General features: G+C 40.4%; 1 protein-coding gene across 24 annotated transcripts in view; it reads right to left on the bottom strand.

Annotated features, from left to right (window-relative positions):
• Window positions 1-26,460, bottom strand: part of LOC136333521 (protocadherin gamma-C4) — a 172,513-nt gene that overhangs the window by 48,715 nt on the left and 97,338 nt on the right. Inside the window, exons 1-2 of one of the 24 annotated variants that reach the window (XM_066272780.1) lie at window positions 21,778-24,311; window positions 17,401-17,536 (exon numbers count right to left, since the gene is read on the bottom strand). The exons of 20 other annotated variants lie outside the window; for them this stretch is intronic. In XM_066272780.1, coding sequence (XP_066128877.1) covers window positions 17,471-17,536; window positions 21,778-24,129 — 2,418 coding nt within the window. In that variant the 5' untranslated portion in view covers window positions 24,130-24,311 and the 3' untranslated portion in view covers window positions 17,401-17,470. Of the gene's footprint in view, window positions 1-17,400; window positions 17,537-17,982; window positions 20,590-21,723; window positions 24,312-26,460 lie in introns of those variants that run through there. 3 more of the 24 variants (XM_066272774.1, XM_066272776.1, XM_066272760.1) reach the window with 3 other exon arrangements.

The following is a 26,460-nucleotide window of genomic DNA, read 5'->3' as shown; positions in this document are numbered from 1 at the left end:
TCCCTTACATTGATTAATGTCAACTAATAAATGTAGAAGAAATGAGCCTGACTTGTGGTGGCGCGGTAGATAAAGCATTGGCCTGGAGCGCTGAGGTCTCCGAACCTTGGGCTTGTCCAGTCAAGGCAAATACAAGAAGCGACTATTAGAAGTTGATGCTTCCTGTTCCTCCCCCCAATCTTTCTCTCTCTCTCTCTCTCTCCTCTTTCTAAAAAACAAATAAACAAAATATTTAAAAATAAATAAATAAATATAGAAGAAATTATTATAAATATAATTAGAAAATCATCTCCCCTTGAGTGTGGGCTGTACCAAATGGAACTGATCACAGCACAAGTGATGGCATGTCACTTTCTAAGTTAGGGTTACAAAAAGATTGTGGTTTGCATCTTGTTTTCCTTCTCTGGCTCTCTTCCTTTCTTTCTCTATGAAAGTCAGATGTCATGTTTTGAGCTGCCTATGGAGAGCTCCACATGGCAAGGAACTGAGGTAGGCCTCCAGCTAACAGCCAGCACAAAACTAGGGCCCCCATTTTAACAACCCCTGAGGAACTGAATCTCACCAGTAACTATGTGAGAAATTAAAAGTGGCTCCTCCCTAAGTAAAGTTTTCAGGTAAGACCAGAGCCCTAACTGACACCTTGATTGCAGCCTTGTGAGAAATTATGAGGCACCCAGATTCCTGACCCACAAACCTATGAGATAGTAAATTATTGTTTTAAGCCATACCCAGATTCCCAACCCACAAAATATATGAGATGATTGTTGTTTTAAGCCACTAAGTTTTAGAGTAATTTGTGATACAATAATGGATAACTAATATACTACTAAAGATGCCTAGTTTAAGCATAATCACAAAGAAGCATAAAACAAATGAAAATTAAGGGTATTCTAAAAAATAAATGGATGACCTAAAACCAAGATTACTCTATGCAGCAAAGCTGTCATTTAGAATCGAAGGTCATATAAAGAACTTTCCAGACAAGAAAGAGCTAAAGGAGTTCATCACCACCAAACCAGTATTACATAAAATGTTAAAGGGTCTTCTAGAAGAAAGAAGAAGAAGAAGAAGGAGAAGGAGAAGGAGAAGGAGAAGGAGAAGGAGAAGGAGAAGGAGAAGGAGAAGGAGAAGGAGAAGGAGAAGGAGAGGAAGAAGGAGAATGAGGAGAAGGAGAAGGAGAAGGAGAAGGAGAAGAAGAAGAAGAAGAAGAAGAAGAAGAAGAAGAAGAAGAAGAAGAAGAAGAAGAAGAAGGGATAAAAATATGAACAATAATATGGCAATAAATACACATCTATCTATAATTGGATATAAAAAACAAAATAAATGAACAAGCAGAACAGAAACAGGTTCGTAGATACAAAGAACATTTTGAGGGCTGCCAGATGGAAGGGGGGATGGATAAAAAAGGTGAAGGGATTAAGCAGTACAACTTGGCTGTTAAGAGAATAGTCACCAGAATATAAAGTACAGCATAGGGAATATTGTCAATAATATTCTAATAACTACGGTGTCAGATGGGTACAAGACATATCATAATGATCACTTAGTAAGTTATACAATGTCTAATCACTGGGTTGCACACCTGAAACTAATATAATATTGTATGTTAAATGTAATTTAAAAATAAAAAATAATTTAACCATTTAAAAAAAATTATTTATTCTTTTTTTTTTTTAGAGAAAAGAGGGAGACAGAGAGAGAGAGAGGAGAGACAGAGAGAGAGAAGGGGGGAGGAGCTGGAAGCATCAACTCCCATATGTGCCTTGACCAGGCAAGCCCAGGGTTTCGAACCGGCGACCTCAGCATTTCCAGGTCGATGCTTTATCCACTGCGCCACCACAGGTCAGGCTAACCATTTTTTAAAATAAAAAATAAAGTATTTTAGGCCTTGATCCATTGGTTTAGTGGTAGAGCATCATCCTGAAGTGTGGAAGTACTGGGTTCAATTTCCGGTCAGGGCACACAGGAGAAACGCCCATCTGCTTCTCTCTCTCTCTCTCTCTCTCTCTCTCTCTCTCTCTCTCTCTTTCCCTCCTGCAGCCAGGGCTCAATTGAGGTGAGTTTGGCCCCCTGGCACTGAAGATGGCTCCATGGCCTCTGCCTCAGGTGCTAAGAAGAGTTTGGTTGCTGAGCAATGGAGCAATGGCCCAGATGGGTAGAGCATTGCCCCTAATGGGCTTGCTGGGTGGATCCCAGGCAGGATGCATGTGGGAGTCTGTCTCTCTTCCTCCCCTCCTCTCACTGAATAAAAGAATAAAGTATTTTAAAAATCAGTGTTATAAAAGACAAAGCAAGGCTGAAGAACTGTTTCAGATTGAAGTTAACTAAAGAAACATGACAACTAAATACAAAGTGTAATCCTGGTCTTAAAAAAATGACTGTAAAGTATTCATAAAGTTTTTTGGTATTTTTAAATCAAACTTATTAGGGTGACATTCATTAATAAAATTATATAGGTTTCAGATGTACAATTCTATACTACATTGTCTTGAGGAATTGTGTGTTCATTATCCAGAGTCAAGTCTCCTTCCATTATCATTTATCCCTCTGTACCCTCTTCGACCTTCCCCACCCCCTTCTTCCTCTGGTAATTACCATGTTGTTTTCTATGTCTATGAGGTTTTTTTCATAATTCCTTCACCTTTTTCACCCAGCCCTGTAAACCCTCTCCCCTCTGACAACTGTCAGTCTATTCTCTGTATCTATGAGTCCATTTCTATTTTGTTTGTTAGTGTATTTTGTTCATTAGATACCACATATAAGTGATATCATATGGTGCTTGTCTTTCTCTGACCAGCTTATTTCACTAAGCATAATGCTCTCCAGGTCCATCCATGCTATTGCAATGGTTAAGATATCCTTTTTTATTATAGCCAAATAGTATTCCATTGTGTAAATGTACCACAACTTTTTTATACATTCATCTACTGATGGACACTTGGGCTGCTTCCAAATCTTGACTATTGTACTTAAAGCAGCAATGAACATAGGGGTGCATATATTTATTCAAATTAGTGTTTCAGGTTTTTTTATTTTTGTACAGAGACAGAGAGAGAGTCAGAGAGAGGGATAGATAGGGAAAGACAGACAGGAACAGAGAGAGAGGAGAAGCATCAATCATTAGTTTTTCGTTGCAACACCTTAGTTGTTCATTGATTGCTTTCTCATATGTGCCTTGACCGTGGGGCTACAGCAGACCGAGTAACTCCTTGCTCGAGCCAGTGACCTTGGGTCCAAGCTGGTGAGTTTTGCTCAAACCAGATGAGCCCGCCCTCAAGCTGGCGACATCAGGGTTTCGAATCTGGGTCCTCTGCATCCCAGTCCAATGCTCTACCCACTGTGCCACCGCCTGGTCAGGCTGTTTCAGATTTATTCAGATATATTCCCAGAAGTAAAATAGCTGGTTGAGAAGGCAGTTTCATTTTTACTTTTTGAGGTTACGTCATACTGCTTTCACAGTGGTGCACCAATTTGCATTCCCAGACAGTGCATGAGGGTTCCCTTTTCTCTACATCCTTGCCAACACTTGTTGCTTATTTATTTATTGATGATAGCTATTTTTTTAAGTGGAAGCCAGGAGGCAGAGAGACAGACTCCTGCATGCGCCCTGACTGGGGTCCACCCAGCAAGCCCTCTATGGAGCAATGCTCTGCCCATCTGGGGCATTGCTCCATTGCTTAGCAACCAAACTATTTTAGCACCTGAGGTGACCATCCTCAGCGCCTAGAACTAACTTGCTCAAACCATTTGAGCCATGGCTGCAGGGGGTTAGGGGAAGAGAGTGAGAGAGAGAAGGGGAGGAGAAGTATATGGTCATTTCTCCTGTGTGCCTTGACCAGGAATTGAACCTGGGACTTCAACAAGCTGGGCCAACACTCCTACCCTGAGCCAACTGTCCAGGGCTGATGATAGCCATTCTTTAGTAAAGTTGGAATATAGACTATGGATAATCATCTTTTACCAATGTTAAATTTTCTGATTTTTATTATTAAAATTTGGTTACATAAAAGGATATCCTTGTTCTTAAGAAATACAGAATGAAGTGTTTAGGATTAAAGAGACATGATGCCCACAACCTACTCTCAAATGGTACATTATAAATAATAACATGTGTACAAACACATAAATACTTATACACATATGTGTAAACACACACACACATGAATATGTTAAAAAACAGAAGGAAAGAAATGATAAAGAAAATGTAGCAAAATACAATATATTAACAATAAGTGAATCTGGGTGAAGGATATATATATATATGTGTGTGTGTGTGTATATATATATATATATATATATATATATATATATAGTTTTTTGTGCAATTCTTGCCATGCTTCTGTAAATTTGGAATCTTTTCAAAATAGAAAATTAAAAAAAAAACTCACTGTGAGGGCACCTATTAAAATTACAAACCTGCCTGACCAGGTGGTGGCACAGTGGATAGAGCATCATACTGGGACACAGAAGACCCAGGTTCAAAACCTCAAGGTCGCCAGCTTGGGCACGGGGTCACTGGCTTGAGCGTAGGATCATAGACATGACACCATGGTCGTTGGTTCGAGCCCAAAGGTCTCTGGCTTGAAGCCCAAGGTCACTGACTTGAGCCCAAGATCGTTGGCTTGAAGAAGGGGTCACTCACTCTTCTGTAGCCCCTGGTCCATCAAGGCACATATGAGAAAGCAATCAATGAACAACTAAGGTGCTGCAATGAAGGATTGATGCTTCTCATCTCTCTCCCTTCCTATCTCTCTGTCCCTATCTGTCACTTTCTCTGTCTCTCTAAAAAATATATATATAAACCTTTTTAATCTTTGGCTCATCAATTTGAATTCCAATCTTGGAATTCACCCCACAGATATACTGCATATGTATAAAATAATGTATGTACAAGACTATTGAATGCAGTTGTTTGTAATAATCAATAATTGGAAACAACCCAAGTATCAGTTTATTAACCAGGAGACTGATTAATATCACAGTGGAATACTAAGCAGTTTTTAAAAATAGCTTTTCATGTATTAATGTGGAAATACTTTTAAAGGATACACTGGAGAGTGAAGATAGCAAGATACAGAACAGTGTTATGTTATCTTATTTTGTAAGAAAAGTGGGGAAATAGTCCTGGCCGGTTGGCTCAGTGGTAGAGCATCGGCCCAGCGTGTGGATGTCGATGTCACAGGTTAGATTCCCGGTCAGGGCACACATGAGAAGTGACCATCTGCTTCTCCACTCCTCCCTCTTCTCTCTCTCTCTCTCTGTCTCCTGCAGCAATGGCTCCATTGGCTTGAGTAAGTTGGCCTCATGTTCTGAGGTTGGCTCCATGGCCTCTGCCTCAGGGGCTAAAAAAAATGGCTCCAGATGTAACAAAGCAGTGGGCTTGCCGAGTGGATCTCGGTTGCCACGCATGTGGGAGTCTGTCTCTCTGCCTCTCACTAAAATAATAATAAAAAATGAAAAGTGGGGAAATAAAAACATACCCATATTTCGCCCTATTTGAATAAAGAAATGCTGAAAGGATACTTCAGAACTAATACTGATCCTGGCCAGTTGGCTCAGCAGTAGAGCAGTAGAGTGGTGGTCTGGTGTGTGCAAGGCCTGGGTTTGGTTCCAAGTCAGGCCACACAGGAGAAGCAACCATCTGCTTATTCACCCCTCTCTTTCCCCTTCTTTCTGTCTCTGTCTTTGTCTCTCTATCTCTCATCCCCTCCTGAAGCCATGGCTCAAATGAGCAAGTTGGCCCCAAGCGCTAAGGATGGCTTTATGGCCTTGCCTCAGGTTCTAAAACAGCCCAGTTTCTGAGCAACGGACCAATGGTCCCAGATGGGCAGAGCATCAGCCCCAGACAGGGGTTGCCAGGTGGATCCTGGTCGGAGCACATATGGGAGTCTTTCTCTGCCTCCCTGCCTGTCACTTGATAAAAATAAATAAATAAATAAAATAAAAAACAACTAATACTATGTTAAGGAGGCAGAAGGAAACAAAGGTGGAATAGGAGTTGGACAGGAATGGGATGAGACAATATATATCTATTATACAGTTTTGATTTTTGAATCATGTAAATGTGTTTCCAATTCTAAAATAAAATAAATAAAATTACTAAGATTGAGGTAGATGGCAGATCCAGAAGGATTCAAATTAAAAGCTGTTCCTAAGATATTGTTAATGGGGAAAAGCAAGTTGCAGAAGAGTATATATAGTAAAAAATGATCCCTGTTGTAAAAATAAAAGTACACACATATTTACATATTCAAAAATGTTTAAAATAATCAGATATTGACAGCAGTAACTTTTGGAGGCAAGATGAGGGTGTAGGAGAAAATCTGATGTTTTATTTCCTTAAATCTCTTTATTTAAATTTTTCATTTATTGATTTGAGAGAGAGAAACGTTGATTTGTTGTTCCACTTATTTATGCATTCATTGGTTGATTTTTGTATGTACCCTGACCAGGGATCAAACCCATAACCTTGGTGTATCAGGACGACACACTGAACTAACCAGCCAGGGGTTCTTAAATCTCTTTTTAAATTGAAGTATGGTTTACATACCGTGAAACCAATGAGTTTTGGCAAATATATTCATTCATCTCATCCACCTCTCTATCAAAATATGGAAAATTTCTATCCTCCCCATAGGGAAAGAAGTTCTACCATCATTATGGTAGAAGTTCTACCATACTACTGATTTCAACTTAAAGTGCTTAATTACTATTAATTCATTCAAGAAATATTTACTTAGAGCTTAACAATATCAAATACTATTCTAGGCTTTAAAAATACAGGCATAAAAATAATTTTTTTGCTGTCAAGGAGTTCATATTTTTGTTGGAGAGATGGAGCTAACACATTGATGAAGAGGCAAATATATATCAGATGTAAGTCATAGAACAAAAAGCATTATATTTTTAATATGGTTACTATAGGATGTTTAAGGTATGTGTGGGTATACAATCTTCCAACAATTTTATTGTTATGCATCTTTTATCCTAAACATTTCTTATCTAAAAGTTTACTCTTTGTAAGCTAAGAACAGATGGTGAAGAAAAACTGAGCTTAGAAATTTCCAGGACAAACATATAATCAACTTAAAGAAAATTAAATACCAACAAATTAAAACAGCCTGATAAGTTTTAACCTGAACAGAATTCCAGAGACAGAAAAGAACTGAGCACCAGGACCAGTCTGAAGAGTGGGGTGAGTATGAGTTAGAAAGTGAGGTTCTCCAAGTGCTGGGTGTTTCTAATAGTGAAAAAGAGATCAGGAACATACCAGTATAGAGCTCTTAGGAAGCTTGTCATGTTCAGCCTGGTAAGTATCTATCCATCTGAATGGATGATCACAACAGAAGAAACTAGACTAAAAGAATGGTGACCATATGTCCAACCACACTCTTAATATCTGCACTTGGATATTTCTCAGAATCTCAAACATGTTTACAACTCAACTCTTGATTTCTCTGAAATCTGCCCTGTTCTAGTCTTCCACATCTTACAAAATGGTACTTTTGTGCATCCAGAATTTCACCCTCAATCCAGAAACCTGGAAATATCTCAATCACTCCTCTCTTACATTCATTTATTTATTCAGTCAACAATATTTTATTGAGGATCTATCACTTGCCAGGCAATGATCTTGCCAGAGACTGAGGAATATAATAAGCAGAATAGTCTCTGCCCTCATGGAGTTTACATTCTATTACTGTTTTGCCGAATCTATTTCTTAAATATGTATCTAATCCATCCTGTTATTTCTATATCCACTGCCTTCCTTTTAATCCATTCCAGCTATTTCTTACCAGAAATGTTGCCATAGTCTCCCATATGTTCTCCCTGCTTCCATTATAACCCTCATAAATCATCAGTTTGCAGCAGCCAGAGTAATTTAAAAATTCAAATCATATCTTGTCACTGCCTTATTTAAAACCTTTCCATAGCTCCTAAGTACACATAGGATACTTAGAATAAAATCCAGAATATTTAATATGGTTTATAAGGCTCTACTTATTTTCCATTTCTAACCTTTCTAGCTCTTTTCAGATACTCATCTTTTCTTTCTTTTTTTTTTTTTTTTTTTTAGGACCTTTACACATGCTATGCCCTGAAAATTTTTTTATTTAATCTCCTTGTTCCCTAGCTAACTTCTACTCATCCTTCGGATCTCACTCTAAATATTACTTCCTTAATGAAGCCTTCCTTGACCTTTTGGACTGTAGTAGGCCCTCCTATTTCAAACTTTCTTAGCATTCTTGTTTTTCCTTGGTGTCATTTATCAGACTTGTAAAAGACCGTATCTTAGAATAGGACCTATTAAGGGCAAGAATTATATCTGCCTTATTCATTGTTGAACCCTTGGCACTTGAGACAGTGCCTTGCATAAAGCAGGCAGTTAGTTAATAAATATTTGTTATATAATTGCATGAATGAATCACCCACTACTAAATTTGGGGGCTGGTTCTTGTTTTGGGGTGGGCCCTTTGAACCTATACACTGCAGAGAATAGAAGCCTGAACTTATGCAAAGTTTAAGCTTGTAATATATCCTTTCGTGTGGTATTCTCATACAGTATAAGAATCAAACATACTGCACCTCTTGGGTTTTTTTGTTTTTTGTTTTTTTTAAAGAGACAGAGAGAGAGAGTCAGAGAGAGGGATAGATAGGGACAGACAGACAGGAACACAGAGAGATGAGAAGCATCAATTATCAGTTTTTTTGTTGTGACACCTTAGTTGTTCATTGATTGCTTTCTCTTATGTGCCTTGACTATGGGCACAGCAGACTGAGTAACCCCTTGCTCGAGCCAGCAACCTTGGGTCCAAGCTGGTGAGCTTTTGCTCAAACCAGATGAGCCCGCGCTCAAGCTGGCAACCTCAGGGTCTCGAACCTGGGTCCTCCGTATCCCAGTCTGACGCTCTATCCACTGCGCAACCGCCTAGTAAGGCTCTTCTTTTTTAAAGACATATGAAAGATGCAAAAATCAATTAGTTTTTCTGTAAACTAGCAATGAGCAATCAGAAAATAAAATAAAAATGCAATTTACAGTAATGTCCAAAACCATCAGGTACATAGGAATAATTTAATGAAAGATATTCAAGACCCCTACACTGAAAACTATAAACTTTATTTAAACTTTAACTTAAACTTTATTAAACTTATTAGTAAGTAAGACTACTAATAACTTTATTAAACTTTAACTTCTCTCATTGCTGAAAACTGGGCATCCATATAGGATAATAGAACCTTGAGCCTACCTCACACCACATGTAAAAATCAACTTTAAATAAGGTAAATAGAAGAGTCAATAGGTGTTAAATATGTGCATTTTGCACATCAGGAATATTCACTGCCTCCCCTAATATACTGCTAGAGCAAGTATTACACAAGATAAAGCCAATATAAGCAAGTGACACGTATTTGTGGAGATGCTCGCCACTCTTGGTTTCCAAGCTTTAGCAAACTCTCAGGTGAGCATCAGAAACCAGGTTGAAGATGCCAAGTTATCTGATTTGCTGAATTCCTTTTTTTATTATTATTATTATTTATTTATTTATTCATTTTTTAGAGAGGAGAGAGAGAGAGAGAGAGAGAGACAGAAAGGAGAGACAGAGAGAGAGAAGGGGGAGGAGCTGGAAGCATCAACTCCCATATGTGCCTTGACCAGGCAAGCCCAGGGTTTCGAACCGGCGACCTCAGCATTTCCAGGTCGACGCTTTATCCACTGCGCCACCACAGGTCAGGCTGAATTCCTTTTAGAAACCAACATCCAGGGAGCATTTATAATAAAATTAACAGAGTAGATGAACAACAGAATTCAAACCAATAAGGAACTCTACCATGACTAACCAACCAATCAGACTCAATTTTAAGCATCTTACTACTAATATTCTCTTTCTCTTATCAGTCATTCTCCTTTCATTCTTTTCCATTTCCTTATTATCCACTTTACCTAATTCCACTTTCAAAAAGTAACTATTTTCTTTCTTTTTAATTTTAGACTTCAAGTTCTAAATCACTGACAGTGATATATAATGGAAAATTTTATTTTCATTATTATTTTCCATGAGAATTTTCTCTTTTTATAATGGGGAATTTTATATGCAAATGTTACTCCATAATTTTTGAAGTGTTTGTAAACTGCGAGTTCAGTGTACAGCTATGCTAACATTATTTGGATCCATTTATACAATCATCTTATTACAAGGAACAGCCCCTATCCAGCATTTTGTGCTAGTTCAAATTCACTTAAAGCATTTGAATTAGCCACAGTGGAGTAGGAGATATGGCTTTGTGGTCCATCTTGGGATGAGGTGCAGACTTAGGCAATGGAGGCAACAGGAAGAGGGTCCTCAGCCACATGGACCATATAGGAGGCTAGATGGAAAACTGGCACATTGCTGTTGATGTCACCAATGTGTAGAGCAATGCTTCTGCTGGAAGAGTGGCTTTCTTCTGTCAGTGGTCATAATAGTGACATTGCACTCCAGGGTTTACTCCAGGTCCAACGGCCCCATCTGTTACAAGCTTGAGTAATTATTCATGGAAAATTAAATTCTGAAAGGTGCACTTTATTGTACCTTCCCATTTTCTCTCATATCTGGATCCTGTGTTTTAAACAGAGAAATTACTGGCCAAAGTACAGAATCTTCTGAAATCATGGTGGTAAAAGAAGTAAAATCACCTCTGGGATTTCATAATTATCATCTAAAATTTTGATCTCAACTCCACTGGCCAACCAGTTTCTCCCTGTTCCTTGCTTCCAAAACCATGCAAAAATTTAAAATCTCTTCACAGTCCAATGTACTTAAAATTTTCATTTCTCTAACTGGTGATCAAGGCCAAGCTGGCTATGCATGCTCTGGGCTGCAAAGGCATACCTGACTTCCACTTTGAGGCCCTCGTCCGGGTCAATGGCCCTCCCCCTCACCACTGAGGTGCTAAGGCATGGTTTCTCAAAGCCCGGCCATGTATATACATTTTGGCTGAAATGACGAGCGCAAGTGTTGTAGTTGTGTGGCTTCCAGGTGCTACTCGCCATCTAAGGCTGTCAGGGCTACTAGACCTTTACCAGGTCTAGTAGCTTCTCTAACAGAAGTTCAGTGTGTTTGTTTCAACTGTTGTTTTCTTTTACTTTGAAGATGAATACAGAGTTGCTGCTAAGGTGGTAATTTTGAAAAGGAATTGCTTCCAACATCAGGATCTTCTATAGATACTATTGCAAATCTTGATCCAGGCTGGGTCAACTCACATATTTAACCTAATAATACTCCTGCTGAAGCAGGGGTATTATCATTTACATCTTGAATATTTAGATTAGTGTGAAAAATAATTAAAGGATTTTCAATTATTGTTTTTAAATTTATGGTACAAACTATATAGTATGTAGGTATATCTGCTTCAGGTCTATCCTGTTACTCACAAGTAAGTCTCCACTTTCTTCACTCAGAGTGAAGTAGTCTTTTTTGCTAATTAACCCACAACTTCTGAGCAGGTAAGTCTTGGACACCAAGGCCCAGATCTTTGGGAAGTTCTGATTAGGAAAGTCACCCAGTAGAAACCTTATGATAACTCCTCATTTATCTCTATTTCCACATATGCTGATAGCGGTGCTCTGAGTCCCTACTCTAGACCTGCAGCCTGAAGAAATCAGAGGAGGAGGTACTTAAGAGTTGAAAGCAATGAGAAAAACAGCTGTTTCTCACTGGAATTTGCAAGTTGAAAGGCAGTGGTACAATCTTATTCACACAAATATTCTTGAGACTTGATACCCTCAGTGACTCCAGCATGTAATGTCAAAGCGATGACTTCTTTTTATTTCCTCTTGATGATTAAGATATTTTTAGGCTGAGTCTCTCTTTTTATTTATCTTGGGAGGGGAGGCTTCACACACACACACACACACACACACACACACACACACACACACACACACACACACACACCAGTCCCAGGATAAACTATTCGCTGAATTTTCAGTTGCAAAGATATAGAAAGCTTCTAACAAGTGTCACAATATAAAAATCTTATGAATTTAAAACTTTTTTTTGACAACTCTCCAGTTTGTTAGCTTTGTACAGATAAGTCAGAGAGCTGGCTCTTATTAGGAGTTCCATATAGAGGGAAAGCATGTGTAAAATAATTGGTTCTGCAGTATGATTATTTTCTCAAGAGACCACTTTCTAATCATTGAACTCAAGCCTTTTATTGAGTATTAATAAGGTGTGAAAATTACTGTGTGAAATGCTTGAGATTTAAATATGAAGTAAAAAGTTATACTTGTTATATTTGTATATTATACAGTGTAGATCTTTTAATGGCTTCTCTAAGAGAAATTGTAGAGGTACTGATTCCTTTCACATGTAGACAGATTATTATTTTTACTTATTCATTTTTTTGAGAGAAGAGAGAGAGATAGAAGAGGGGAAGCAGAAGCATCAACTCCCATATGTGCCTTGACCAGGCAAACCCAGGGCTTCGAACCAGCAAACTCAGTGTTCCAGGTTGACGCTTGTCCACTGCGCGACCACAGGTCAGGCTTAGATAAATTATTTTATTTGACTTTATGGTCCATCCAATGACAATTTCTTCACACTTTCTGTACCAGAGTTTTTCCCATTTGGTATCCAGAAAACTCATCCTCTATCAAAGATTTTTTTCAATTACCTTTGCCACTAACTAGTCTTTTCCTATAAGTATTTTAAGTATGTGTCCTCAATGGTGTGTTGTTATTAATAACTTTTCATTAGATATGGTTTTCTAAAAATGAACTCTAAGTGTAATATTAGAGAGTAAATCTCTTTCCTAATATATATGTAATATATGTTATATATAGCTTTATTTATATATATATACTCACTAATTTGATTAACATCCCTTCACAACTATGTGTTTGCTTAAAAAATTTAAATAGCTTTATTGAGGTATAATTGATATACAATGAACTATACATTATTAATGCAGAGGTGTGTACTTTTTAAAACTTGATATCTTTCATGAGGAAAAAGCAGATTTTTTTCACCATATCTATTCAATTTGTGATCACAGCTATACTCTGTTACATGTAATTGAGAAAACTGTGACACAGTGCATTAATCATTAGGCTTCTAACTGACTTTATATATTTATTTATTTATTTTTTACAGAGACAGAGAGTGAGTCAGAGAGAGGGATAGGCAAGGACAGACAGACAGAAACGGAGAGAGATGAGAAGCATCAATCATTTTCATTGTGCGTTGCAACACCTTAGTTGTTCATTGATTGCTTTCTCATATGTGCCTTGACCGTGGGCCTTCAGCAGACCAAGTAACCCCTTGCTGGAGCCAGAGACCTTGGGTTCAAGCTGATGGGCTTTTTGCTCAAACCAGATGAGCCCGCGCTCAAGCTGGCGGCCTCGGGGTCTCGAACCTGGGTCTTCCGCATCCCAGTCCGACGCTCTATCCAGACTCTGGGTCTTTTGCATTCCAGTCCGACGCTTTATCCACTGCGCCACTGCCTGGTCAGGCGCTTCTAACTGACTTTAAAATGATATATAGGTTGCATAGTTTCAACAAGTTGTGTAGTCTCAGCAAGGATCCTAGGTTATTTATTGCTGCTTCAAGGAGCATAATACTTTTCTAGAATGGAAGTGGGGAAAGAATGTCTGCTGATATATTACATTCCAATTTTAGGTACTATAAAATAGTGGAACCACAACTTTAAGTTATAGCTGAATGTTTTGATGAATTTATTATATTACATAAATGCATACATACCTTTCATAACCATAGGAAAATAAGCAAAGTCCTTGGCATAATTTCATTATTGGCACCAGAAGAAATATATATAAACATCCAAACCAATCAAAAATATCAAGCAACATGCCTGACCAGGCAGTGACTTAGTGGATAGAGCATCAGCCTGGGATACTGAGGATCCAGGTCCGAAACCCTGAGGTCACTGGCTTGAGTGTGGGCTCATCTAGCTTGAGCATGGGGCTTACCAGCTTGAGCATAGGATCACAGACATGACCTCAAGGTCACTGCCTTGAGCCCAAGGTCACTGGCTCTAGCAAGGGGTCACTGGGTCAGATGGAGCCCCCAGGTCAAGGCACATATGAGAAAGCAATCAATGAGCAACTCATCTCTCTCCCTTCCTGTTTGTCTTTGTCTGTCCCTCCCTCTCTTTCTCTCTCTCTCTAAAAAAAAAAATCAATCAACAAATATTCTAGTTATCAGTCCTAAATTATGAAAAATATCCTAAAGCTAATATTGATATTTTGCATAGCCTTTTGAACTCACAGAGTTCAAACCAAATTAACTCCAACTTTCAGGTTTTGGTGACACATTTTCCATTTAAATCATCCTACCAATCCTATTGGGGTGAATTGGTCCTTTGAACAATAGGGTCCTTATTTTGGTAACACTATGGTTCAGATAGAGAAAAATTAACACTCATAAAATTATCTCACCCAAAACAATCTTTCCCCATCTTTTATAACCACAAACAGAGGCTTCTCAATCAAGAATGCTTCTAGGCACTTAAGATTTTAAATTAGCTTTCATAACAATTTTAGAACCATTTTACTTCCATCCACAGGTCATCCCATTGTACCATCTGGAGAAACACACATATCGTTATTACTTTTCCCAACAGAATGTTAAGTGTACTGACATTGAAAGTATGACTCCTTTTTCCTATCAACAATGTAATAAATGGCTACTGCTAATTAAATACATATTATGAATAAAACATGTTATGAACCAGTGATATGTTCTCATTGGTCCTCATCACAGTTTTTCAAATTATATATCATTATCCCTATTTTGCTGAAAGAGATTAAATAACTTGTCAAAGGTCACACAGTTAGGAGTTACCTCATTGCAAAGTTGCTACTTTTCCATCATACTACATTTTAGAATGCTGATATCAGGAAATCCCCAGGGCACATTCATTTGTTCATTTGTTCACTCAACAACCATTTAATGAAGCCTATTTAGCTCAATCTGGAAGCATAGTTAAGGTTACTAACATTTGAGATATAACCTATAGGTCATGATTGTTCATTGTCTTAGCTCTTTTTTTTAATTGAATTTATTGGGGTGACACTAGTTAACATAGTTATATAGCCTTCAGGAGCCCAATTCTACAACACATCTCTGTATACTGCATTATGTATTTAACACGCCCCTGGAGCCAAGTCTTCGTCCATCACCATGTATCCCTCCTATATCGTCCTCCACTTCCCACCCCTCTGCAATCACCACACTGTCCATCACCATGTATCCCTCCTATATCGTCCTCCACTTCCCACCCCTCTGCAATCACCACACTGTCCATCACCATGTATCCCTCCTATATCGTCCTCCACTTCCCACCCCTCTGCAATCACCACACTGTCCATCACCATGTATCCCTCCTATATCGTCCTCCACTTCCCACCCCTCTGCAATCACCACACTGCCCATCACCATGTATCCCTCCTATATCGTCCTCCACTTCCCACCCCTCTGCAATCACCACACTGTCATCCGTGTTCCTGAGTTTTTTCCTTTTTCTTTTTTTGGTCTTTTTTAGTTCTATCCTTTCCCCTGCTCACATAGCCCCTCTCCCCCACCCCTGACAGCTGCCAGCCTGCTCTCTATGTATGAGTCTGTCTCTATTTTGGTTGTTAGTTCATTTTGTTTATTAGATTCCACATATGAGTGAAATCATATGGTACTTGTATTTCTCTGACTGGTTTATTTCACTTAGCATAATGCTCTCCACGTCCATCCATGCTGTCACAAAGAGTAGGATTTCCTTCTTTTTTATAGCTGTGGAGTATTCCACTGTATAAATGTACCATAGCTTTTTTATCCACTCATCTACTGATGGGCAATTCATTGCCTTAGCTCTTAATGATATCACTAAATTAGATTAAATGAATAGGAGTCAGCATAGTTGGACAAAACTAGATTAGCCTCCCAAACAATTTCTGTTGTAGGTTTTATCTTCCCTTTGGAATTAACCACCACAGGAAAACTGGCTTGGTGATAAACATATTGATAGCTTTTATAAAACAATACTGATGTTGCCCTCTATTCTCGATATTGTTTAGGAAGCTCTGCTTGTGTTTGCTTCTGTAGCACATACACTAGAAAGCTCTATTCATTAAATTTCACTTGAACTTAATGTCAACATGAAATTTGCATATTTAGGTATGTTCAAATCTTTTTTTTTTTAAATTACACAAATAGGACCACATTGTATTTTTTTTTCCTTCATTGTCAAGAAGCATAAAGTAGCATGTGAATCTCAGTAGCAGTAACTGTCTCATTTCAGGGACACCTGATTACGATACCTTTTATTTTTCTCAATGTTTTTTAATCTCTTTTATAAGTCTAGGTTTTAATTAACTGTTGTATTTCCTTTTTATTAAATTTATTAGGATGACACTGGTTAATAAAATTGTACAGGTTTCAGGTGCACAATTCCACAATGCATCATCTGAACAGCTATACTGTGTGTTCACCACACCAAGTCTAACTATTGTATTTTAAAAAGTAGATAGGCAACAAATACTGAGGAAATAATTAGGTTGTTATGACTCTCTACCTTATTATAGAATTCACACACACACACACACACACACACACACAGGCTTCTCACAGGTTCCAGCAATGCTTTCTAATGAACAATGTATGTTAGCATTCAATTTCTGTTCAATGTTCTACAATAAGCATAAACTTATCAGGAAACATTTAGAATCCGTACACTTTTCAGATAATTTTCCATGAGTGTGAATGAAAGTTGTGGTAAGTTTAACATAAGAAAAAAGAATTACTGTAAATTCAACAAAGTACCAAAAAATGTGCTCAAGACACAATTTGTTAACTCTGAGTGTCCCACAGTCATCATTAAAATCATCAGTGAGAATATCTTTTCAGTTTTTCCTTATGAGAACACTTAAACTGTTTGCATATTTCAATGAGACAGTTTTAAATGTGAAGGAAATAAATCCGCCATACTTGGAAGTTCAAGAATGATTTGAAACCATGAAGTGACTTAGGATACTGAGAATGAATAAGTGTATGCATCCCCAGTGACCATAGGAATCACTGCCCCTCAAAAGAAATGAAATGTGTTTTATGAATTAGTCACTTCATGTGTAGTTGCATTCTATTTATAAAATTTATTTAAAATATATATTTATCATTTTCATTGAGTTTATCCCTTCTAGAAGAATTTATGTTCTTAACTGATAAAAATGACATAAAATGTTCAATATTAAACCATTGTAGGGCCAATGGAAAATAAGACCAACTAAAAGCAGGAAGTTTTATCATTCGTAAATTTTTTTACATGTTTTTTTTTATTATTTATTCATTTTAGAGAGGAGAGGGGCAGAGAGGGAGAGAGAGAGGAGAGAGAGACAGAGAGAGAAGGTGGGGAGGAGCTGGAAGCATCAACTCCCATATGTGCCTTGACCAGGCAGGCCCAGAGTTTCGAACCGGCGACCTCAGCATTTCCAGGTCGACACTTTATCCATTGTGCCACCACAGGTCAGGCTCATTCGTAAATTAAACTAGAAAAACAAGGCAATATTAAAAAAGTACTTTATAAAGTGGATACAAATTTATACACACACATACACACACAAATATATATATATATATATATATATATATAAATTTGTTATAAATAAGGCATGAGGAATGGCCTAAGGGAAAGTGGCGGGGTATCTGCCATATGGACATAAATTTATGTGTATCTGCTTTATAAATTCTGAATATATATTCATTATCTATAAAGTCAATTTAAATTGATTTTAGAGAGAGAGGAAAAGGAATAGAGAGAGAGAGACAGAAACATCAATCTGTTTCTGTATGTGCCCTCACTGGGGATCGAATTGGCAATCTTTTTGTACCAGGACGATGCTCTAACCAATGGAGTATCCAGACAAAGTCTCATTACCTATAATAAGAGATATTTTGCTCAAAGCTCAGAGAAAAGTATTTGATAGGGACTCACCTGAATTAATACATGATTATCTTTAGAAAACACTGAATCACCTGACAGCAAGAGAGGCTCACTTTTTTCACAGCTCTCCTGGCTGATGAGCGTGTCCGCGTAGTTGGGCTGCGGGAAGATCAGGTGACTCTTCCCCGAGTCCGCGGTGAGAGAGACCTCCTGGGAATAGGTCTGCAGGAAAGCCCTCACTCCGTCCACGCCCACAAAGTGTGAGGCTGGTATGCCTGCCAACCCGCCTCCTGAAGCCTGGAGCAGACGTGACGTGTACCAGCGCCTCAGCCTGAGCGCCAGCAGCACGATGACAAAGGCCAGAAAGACGCAAGAGACAGCAGCCACCGCCACCACCAGGTACAACGTGAGGCCGGAGTCGTCGGGGTTGGCGGGAGACTCAAGGCTGCTTAGGTCAGCCAGGACGTCTGGGATGCTGTCGGCCACAGCCACAGTGAGCGTGACGGTGGCCGAGAGAGGGGGCTGGCCGTGGTCCTGGACCGCCACCACCAGGCTCTGCTTGAGCGCATCTCTGTCCAGCAGGGCCCGCGCAGTGCGCACCTCGCCCGTGTGCAGCCCCACCGCGAAGAGCCCTGGCTCGCTGGCCTTGAGCAGGCGGTAGGACAGCCAGGCGTTCTGGCCCGAGTCTCTGTCCACTGCCACCACCTTGGTCACCAGGTATCCGGGTTCTGCTGAGCGGGGTGCCAGTTCCACTCCAGTGGAGCCCTCGGTGGGGAAGGCAGGGTATAGGATCTCTGGCGTGTTGTCATTAAGGTCCAGTACAAACAGACTCAGTGATACATTGCTGCTGAGCGGAGGGTCCCCACTGTCATGCGCCATCACTTGTAGCTGCAGGTCTTGAAACTGCTCATAGTCGAAGGAGCACAACGCATACAGGACCCCCGTGTCCGAGTTGATGGAGATATACGATGACTGGGGAGCTCCCTGGAAGGTGTTCTCAACCAGGGAGTAAGTGACCTGGGCGTTCTCTCCGTAGTCTGGGTCGGAGGCAGTCACAGACACTATGGAGGCTCCTCTGGGGTTGTTCTCTGGGATATAGGCAGTGTAGGAGGCGCGAGCGAAGGTGGGTGGGTTGTCGTTGGTGTCTGCAACATTCAGTGAGATGTGCGTTTTTGTGGACAGGGGTGGACTTCCTCGGTCAGTGGCGGTCACTGTGATGTCGTAGCTAGGAACTAGTTCTCGGTCTAGGAGTGTGTCTGTCACTAAACTATAGTAATTTCCATAAGCCTTTTCTAATTTAAAGGGCAAGTTCCCTTGGATGGAACAGATCACTTGTCCGTTTTCCCCAGAGTCTTGGTCATTTACATTTAAAAGAGCAATTAATGTCCCTCTGGGAGAGTTTTCCACAATGGAGCTGGAGAAAGAGGTGACAAGTACTTCAGGTGCATTGTCATTCACATCCAAAACTGTGATATGCACTTTGGCTCGGGCAGAATATCCTGCGTTATCCGTTGCTTGCACTTCCATTTCATAGAATCCTGATTCCTCGTGGTTCAGCTCCCCTGTTGTTGAAATTGTCCCTAAATTACAATTTAGCTCAAAAAGTTGGGCCGCCTTGTTGTCCACATACCGGAAGGAATACCTCACTTCCGCATTGGCTCCTTCGTCGGGGTCGGTGGCGTTTACCAGAAGCAATGTAGTGCCCACGGCCACATTCTCCGGAATGCTCACGCGGTACTCGGACTGCGCAAACATTGGTGCATTGTCGTTCGCATCAAGGACAGTCACGAGGATGCGCGCTGTGCCAGTGCGCACTGGGTCGCCTTTGTCAGAGGCTGAAAGAACTAGGTGGTGAACCGCTTCTTCCTCGCGGTCCAAAGCGCGCTCCAGCACCAATTCTGGGTATTTGTTCCCATCCGCTCCGCTTTGCACGTCCAGGGAGAAGTGAGTATTACTACTGAGCTCGTAGCTCTGGAGAGAATTCTTCCCGATATCCGGATCCCAAGCGTGGGGAAGGGGGAACCGCATCCCAGTGGCTGCGTTTTCACTCATTTTTATTTCTAATTCACCTTCTGGGAAGTAGGGGGCATTATCATTAATGTCCCTCACTTCTACCAGCACCCCGTATATTTTCACTTTATCCTCCATCAGGATCTCCAGATTTAGTTGACACTTTATGGCCCCCATGCAGAGCTCCTCCCGGTCTATCCTGCCCGCAGTGACCAAGCTGCCGCTTCGCGGGTTCAGAGCGAAAAGTTGCGTCCTACCTCCAGAAACGATGCGGACTCTGCGCTCTTCCAGTTCCCGGGCCTCCAGCCCCAGATCCTTGGCAATGTTGCCCACCCTAGAGCCTTTCTCCAGCTCCTCAGGAATTGAATAGTTGATTTGGGTGCATCCAGTTTCCCACAGAATCCCCAGGAGAACTCCCAGCAGGACCAGCCCTTTGCAGTCCTGGTGCAGTCGCTCGGGAATCATTGTCACTTTCCTGGAGGGTTATTTCCAGTTCTTCCCTTAACCACCGAGGTCAGGATTAGCACTGCTGTCCTTAGAATCCGTCAGCTGGGGGACCACAGCTCCTCCGTTCAATTTTCTTCCAGTCCAGAAGGAGACGGTTAGTTTCTATCCTTGCTTTGTGTTTCAGGCGCGTGCAGGCAAGCAGGCTCCGCTGCTTTTCTCTTCCTGATTGGTGAACAGCGGCGCTCAGAGTCCTAACCAATTACTGCACAATCTTGAACTCCAATTACTGCACAATCCTTGAAAGGATTTTTGGTTTTTAGACCTAAAATAGCTCCACCTACTGTTCTTCAAATAAGGATGGAAGTGGAGCCAATGAAAACTCCAGTATTTCTTTTAATTAAAACTACCGGTATCTTCTTTTTTATTTCCCTAAAATTTTTCACACAGAGCCACTTTCTAGAGATTATTTTCTGTAGTTGTCAGGCATATTCTGATGAGCTTTTAAATAAACTTGAAATTTCTATATGTAGTAATTTTATCCCAATCTTAGTGTACCTGCTTTGACATCACCAGTACTCCCAGCATACTTATCATGGGACATCTCCCTAGAAATTTTCTGTGTTCAGAAATCATATAATAGAATAATTTAAAATATTTTACTCAGCCATAATTTGGGGCAGATTATTTTTCATAGATTCTTAAATATGTCTAAATGGAAGAACTACTTTTAGAAGTTGTTGACATTTAAATTTAAAAACCAAGTTTTCACAATAATATGGAAACCTAAAAACAAAAGATGTGAATGAACACATTTTGATAATCACTGGAAATTAATAGAACACACATTAACATTTTTAGAACAAAATGAAAGTATTCCAATTTACATTTACTAGAAATAAGGGTAATACTGAATAATCTACTAACATTATATTTTGAAAGAATATGCAGGAAAGTTAGTAATACAAAGAATATTATAAACTTACCTTTTTCTGGGTAGTAAACCAAATTTCAATTATTAAGAATTACTGGCAATACATTTGGAAGTTCATCAAAATGTAGTGGGAAATTCTCACTGTTATTTCATGAATCTAATTTGGCAGGAATACCATGAAAAAAATTTTAATTGGTGAGAAATCTACAGGTGACTTTGAGAAAAGATAGAGCATAAAATTGACCTACTCAGTGGGCTTCAAATAATCCCTAGCATAGGTACCTGAATATTATAAAATCATTACTATGTTCTTTTAAAAAGGACATGCATTGTCCTCTCTTTGTAGTTAATAAAGAAAATTAAAGCAAACCATTTGTAGATGAAGGACATTCATTGAAACTCACGTGAGTAGAAGCAATAGAGTTAGCGCTTGACTTATTTTCCTCAGTGACACTTACTACCAAAGATACTTCGTTTGAAAGATCTTGTGGAGGGACCGTTTCTGACGCCATAGAGAGAAAATTAAACCTTGTTTTCTGATAATCGGAAGCAACATACAGATCGTAGGAATAAGGCAAAGTTCCCTCGTAGTTGGGAGAAGCCCGCGGTGCAGTCTTAGTACAGAGACTACGCTGAAAGCAGTGCCACGTATCCAGGTTAGAGGAGCTTCGCAGGCGCACGGCAATGGCCAGAATCACAGACAGAAAGAAGAGCACGGATATCAAGGCCAATGCCACCACCAGGTAAAATTGCAGCTCAGCCTGGGGGTTAGAGGGTGTGAGACGATCACTGAGGTCTGGCAGTGCCTCTTGTAGGCTGTCCGCAAAGACCAGATGCAGCGTAGCGGTGGCCGAGAGAGGCGGCTGTCCTCCATCACGCACAGCGACCAGCAGGCGTTGGCGGGCCACGTCCCTGTCGCCCAGAGCACGCGCTGTGCGCACCTCGCCCGTACGCAGCCCAAGGCTGAACAGTCCGGGCTCGCTGGCCTGCAGCACGTGGTAGGACAGCCAGGCATTGTGTCCGGAGTCCGCATCCACCGCCACCACCTTGGTAACCAGGTAGCCGGGCTGCGCGGCGCGCGGTACGGCGTCGAAGAGCGCAGAGCCGTCGGGCCCCAGCGCCGGGTACAACACTCTTGGCGCGTTGTCGTTGCAGTCGTCCACCAACACGCGTAGGCTGATGTTGGCGCTTAGCTCGGGCGAGCCCTGGTCACGCGCTTGCAGCGTCAGCTGGAAGGCGCGCAGCTGCTCGTGGTCGAAGGCGCGCTGCGCGAACACCACCCCGTTCTGCGCGCTCACCGACACGTAGGACAACAGCGCGCGCGGCTCCAGGTCACTGGCCACGATGGAGTAGGAGACGCGGCCATTGGGTCCCAGGTCGGGGTCAGAGGCGCTGACCTGCGCTATGGAGGCACCGGGCGGGTTGTTTTCTGGCACGTGGACCAGGTAGGCTGACTGTTGGAAAACTGGAACGTTGTCATTGACGTCCCCGATGTGTAGGGTGACGCTTCTGCTGGAGGAGAGGGGCGGCTTACCTCTGTCAGTGGCCGTAATGGTAACATTGTAAACCGGGGTCTGTTCCCGGTCCAGGGCTCCATCTGTTACAAGCTTGTAGTAATTATTGGCAGAAGATTGAATCCTAAAAGGAACTTTCTCTTTTATTAGACATGTGACTTCCCCGTTTTCTCGCGAATCTTTATCATGTGTTTTAAACAAAGCAATCACCGTCCCAGGCTCTGCATCCTCGGTTATGGAACTAGATACGGAAGTGAAAACCACCTCTGGGGCGTTGTCATTCTCATCTAGAATTTCTAGTATAATTTTACACTCGGTGGCCATGCCTCCTCTGTCCTTGGCTTCTATGCTTATGGTATAACTGCTACTGATTTCGAAGTCTATAGGGTCTTTGGATTTAATTTCTCCACTTTGATGGTTTAACATAAACATATTTCCAACATCTCCTAATATTTTGAAGGAGTAGGTGATCTCTGCATTGATGCCCTCATCTGGGTCTGTGGCAGTCACCTTTAGCACAGAGGTGCCTGAGGGCAAGTTTTCTCTCAGGCTAACTTTGTACACATCCTGACTGAACATTGGGGGGTTATCATTGGCATCAGTGACTTCGATCTTGATTTGAGTGGTGCCAGTTTGGACTGGGTCACCCCCATCCACCGCTGTCAGGACCAGGAGATGAGAGCTCTGTTGTTCCCGGTCCAGGGGCTTCTCCAACATTAATTCAGGGGTGTTCTTGCCTTCAGTCTTATCCTTCATCATCAGAGAGAAGTGCTCATTATAGCTGAGTTGGTAACTCTGAAGAGAGTTAGGCCCTACATCTGCATCTATACCAGATTCCAGACCAAACCGAGTTCCTGGAATTGCAAGTTCATTGATTTGTAAAATAATGCTATTTTGGAGGAAGTGAGGTGCATTGTCATTTATATCTTCTATAATTACGTTTATGTGAAAAACATTTAGAGGGTTCTCTGCTACAATCTCTAAGGGCACAACACACAGAGGGTTTTGAGGACAGAGCGATTCCCGATCTATTCTGTCATTCACAATTAAGTTCCCATTCTCCGTGTTTATGGTAAAGTATTGTTTCTCTGCACTAACTCTGAGGTTGCGGGTCAATAAATCTCGTACAGGCAGCCCCAAGTCCTTAGCGAGGTTCCCCACCACAGAGCCCCTGGCCATTTCTTCCGGAATAGAGTAGCGGATCTGCTCGGAGAGCGCTCCGCAGAACAAAGGCAGCAGGAAGGGAAAGAGTACTTGCCGCCGGGTACCGCTCCTCTGTTTCGCCCTACTTCCCATCCTTCTCAGCCCTGCTGCAACTTCTGGCGTTGAGAAGATGCTTTCTTTACAAATTGCGTTTAAAATATCGACTTTCACCGCGTAGAAAACTCAAGACTCCCAGTTTGAAGGCATCCCAGTCGGTATTCCGGAATCAGATTAGCCGAGCAGCGACCGGACTGAGGGTTCCTCTCCTTTCTACGTACTTGCTTTTGTGACTGCGCAGCAAATCACCCGGGTGGACCCTGGACTCCAGCTCTTGCAGCACATTGGCCAAGAGCGGCGCTCGGAGTCTGTTTAGAGAACTGCAGGCAAAAGTCTTGCAAATAATGAGATTCGGTATTTTGACAGCTATGTTGTTTTGGCTGTGTCTGTTTCCAAGTGTTTACTTTCAAAGAAAGTTCCTCAGAGATGGAGTTCTATAGAAGAGCCATTTACCCACGAATGAGAAAAGTTTGTCTTTTTCTAATCATTGGCAGTTCAGATATTGGAAAAACAAAGCAAAGTTTCTCTCCAGATTTAGAACAAAGACCAATGAGAAAACAGCCCCACCAAGTGGTATGGGGAAATTTTAACAGCCACAAAATGACACCCAGTATTAGAGTCAATCTTAGGTGCAGATAATTTCCCTCCTCCGTTTATCAGAGGAAACTGGAGGAGAGCTCAAAGCTATATAGGTGTACTCAGTATACCAATGGCCAATGCCATTAAGTTTTCCCTGTTACATATAAAAGATTTATGAAAGGGATTAAGTGTTTTACGCTTAGATGATATAAAATTATACCTTAATAGGTTACCATAGGAATTTAATGACATAAAATGTGAAGGTGTTTTCTTTCTGTCTTTTTATTTAACTGGACTATATGTTGCACCTTAACAGAACTTTACCACAGAGTCAAAACAGCCTTCTTCATCTCAAGTTTCAAAACCAACCTTTCCTTTTTATCTTCCAAGATCTTGGTTGCCAGCTCCTAACTAGTTCAGACTAATGTTTTTAAAAATATGGACTACCTCTCTCTTCCAGCAAAATACTTCATATCCTTTTCATTCATCTAATTTCAGTTCAAGTAAAATGTGTTAATATATATTTTTTTTAGTTTGGAATTCCATAAGCACCAAAACACTAACATTTTCTTGACTTCAAGACAAATTTAGGCATCTGTTGCAAGACTTCCTTCTCCTGCAGTTGAAATTTTTTCACCCAAACATTAGATATTCTACATATACTTAATAACATTACAGCCAATTCTTAAATGAGAAAGTAAAGTAAACTTGAAAGGGAACATGAATATGCAAATAATTTGGACCCAATATCTAGAAGTAGTGTGACATTGAGGAGCTGAATTGATTATGGAGACAATTCCTGAGATCAAATACCCTAGATATATCTCCTCTTCTCATTTGACTTTCCTAGACTTTGCTTTAGATAACAAATGTGTTAGTAGGTAACTCTTAGGGCTTTAATAACAAGTTGTTTCTGAATAAGAATTTAGAATACCATACCTAGATATAATACAAAATGACTTTATGAAGGAAATAAAGAGGGAATCCATGATTCATTGGCATATTGAAAACAAACAAAAATATCCAGAGCAATACCAGCTAAATCCATCTCTTATGAAGTCCAAATACCCACTCCATCCTTATATTCACAAACTATTCCATATAAATAAGTCTGAAAAATGTAAACATGTTTAACAGATTTTAAAGTAACTTTTGAGAACCACTAATTCAAAATTAAGTATTTCTGTGACTTTTCATGTAAAAAAACACTCAACACAGACACTAAAGTACAAGTAAAAGAATAAAAGAGCCTGACCTGTGGTGGTGCAGTGGATAAAGCATGGACCTGGAATGCAGAGGTCACTGGTTCGAATCCCTGGGCTTGCCCCATCAAGCAGAAACAGAAAGCAACTACTATGAGTAAATGCTTCCTGTTTCTCCCCCTCTTTCCCACTTTCCCTCTCTCTGTCTCTCTCCCCTCTCCAAAAATCAATAAATAAAATCTTTTTTAAAAATAAAAGAAAAGAACATCAGTTCAGAACTATCTAATGAATTCACAGTAGAAATAGAAAAGATGTCTAGAACTTAAAAAACAAAAGGGTATTCTATGTTTCCTCTCATAAGGGAGTCCAGTAATTAAAAGGCAACCAGCATGTTTGGTGAGATAAATAAAGGAGACAAAGTTAAATAACCAACAGGATCTAAACATATTACCAGTCATCAAAAATGAAAATATACTGTAATTGTTTTGTGCTCCGAGGAAAGTTTACATGTGTGAATGTGGAAATATGTGTGACTGTGTGTATACAGATAAGAAAAGAGCTAAAGGGTATGCTTGTGAATCAATAA

The sequence above is a fragment of the Saccopteryx bilineata genome, chromosome 4, assembly GCF_036850765.1.
Source record: "Saccopteryx bilineata isolate mSacBil1 chromosome 4, mSacBil1_pri_phased_curated, whole genome shotgun sequence".
Classification (NCBI taxonomy): domain Eukaryota; kingdom Metazoa; phylum Chordata; class Mammalia; order Chiroptera; family Emballonuridae; genus Saccopteryx; species Saccopteryx bilineata.
The sequence above is the reverse complement of the archived record's forward strand: the minus strand, read 5'-3'. Positions and strand labels throughout refer to the sequence as shown.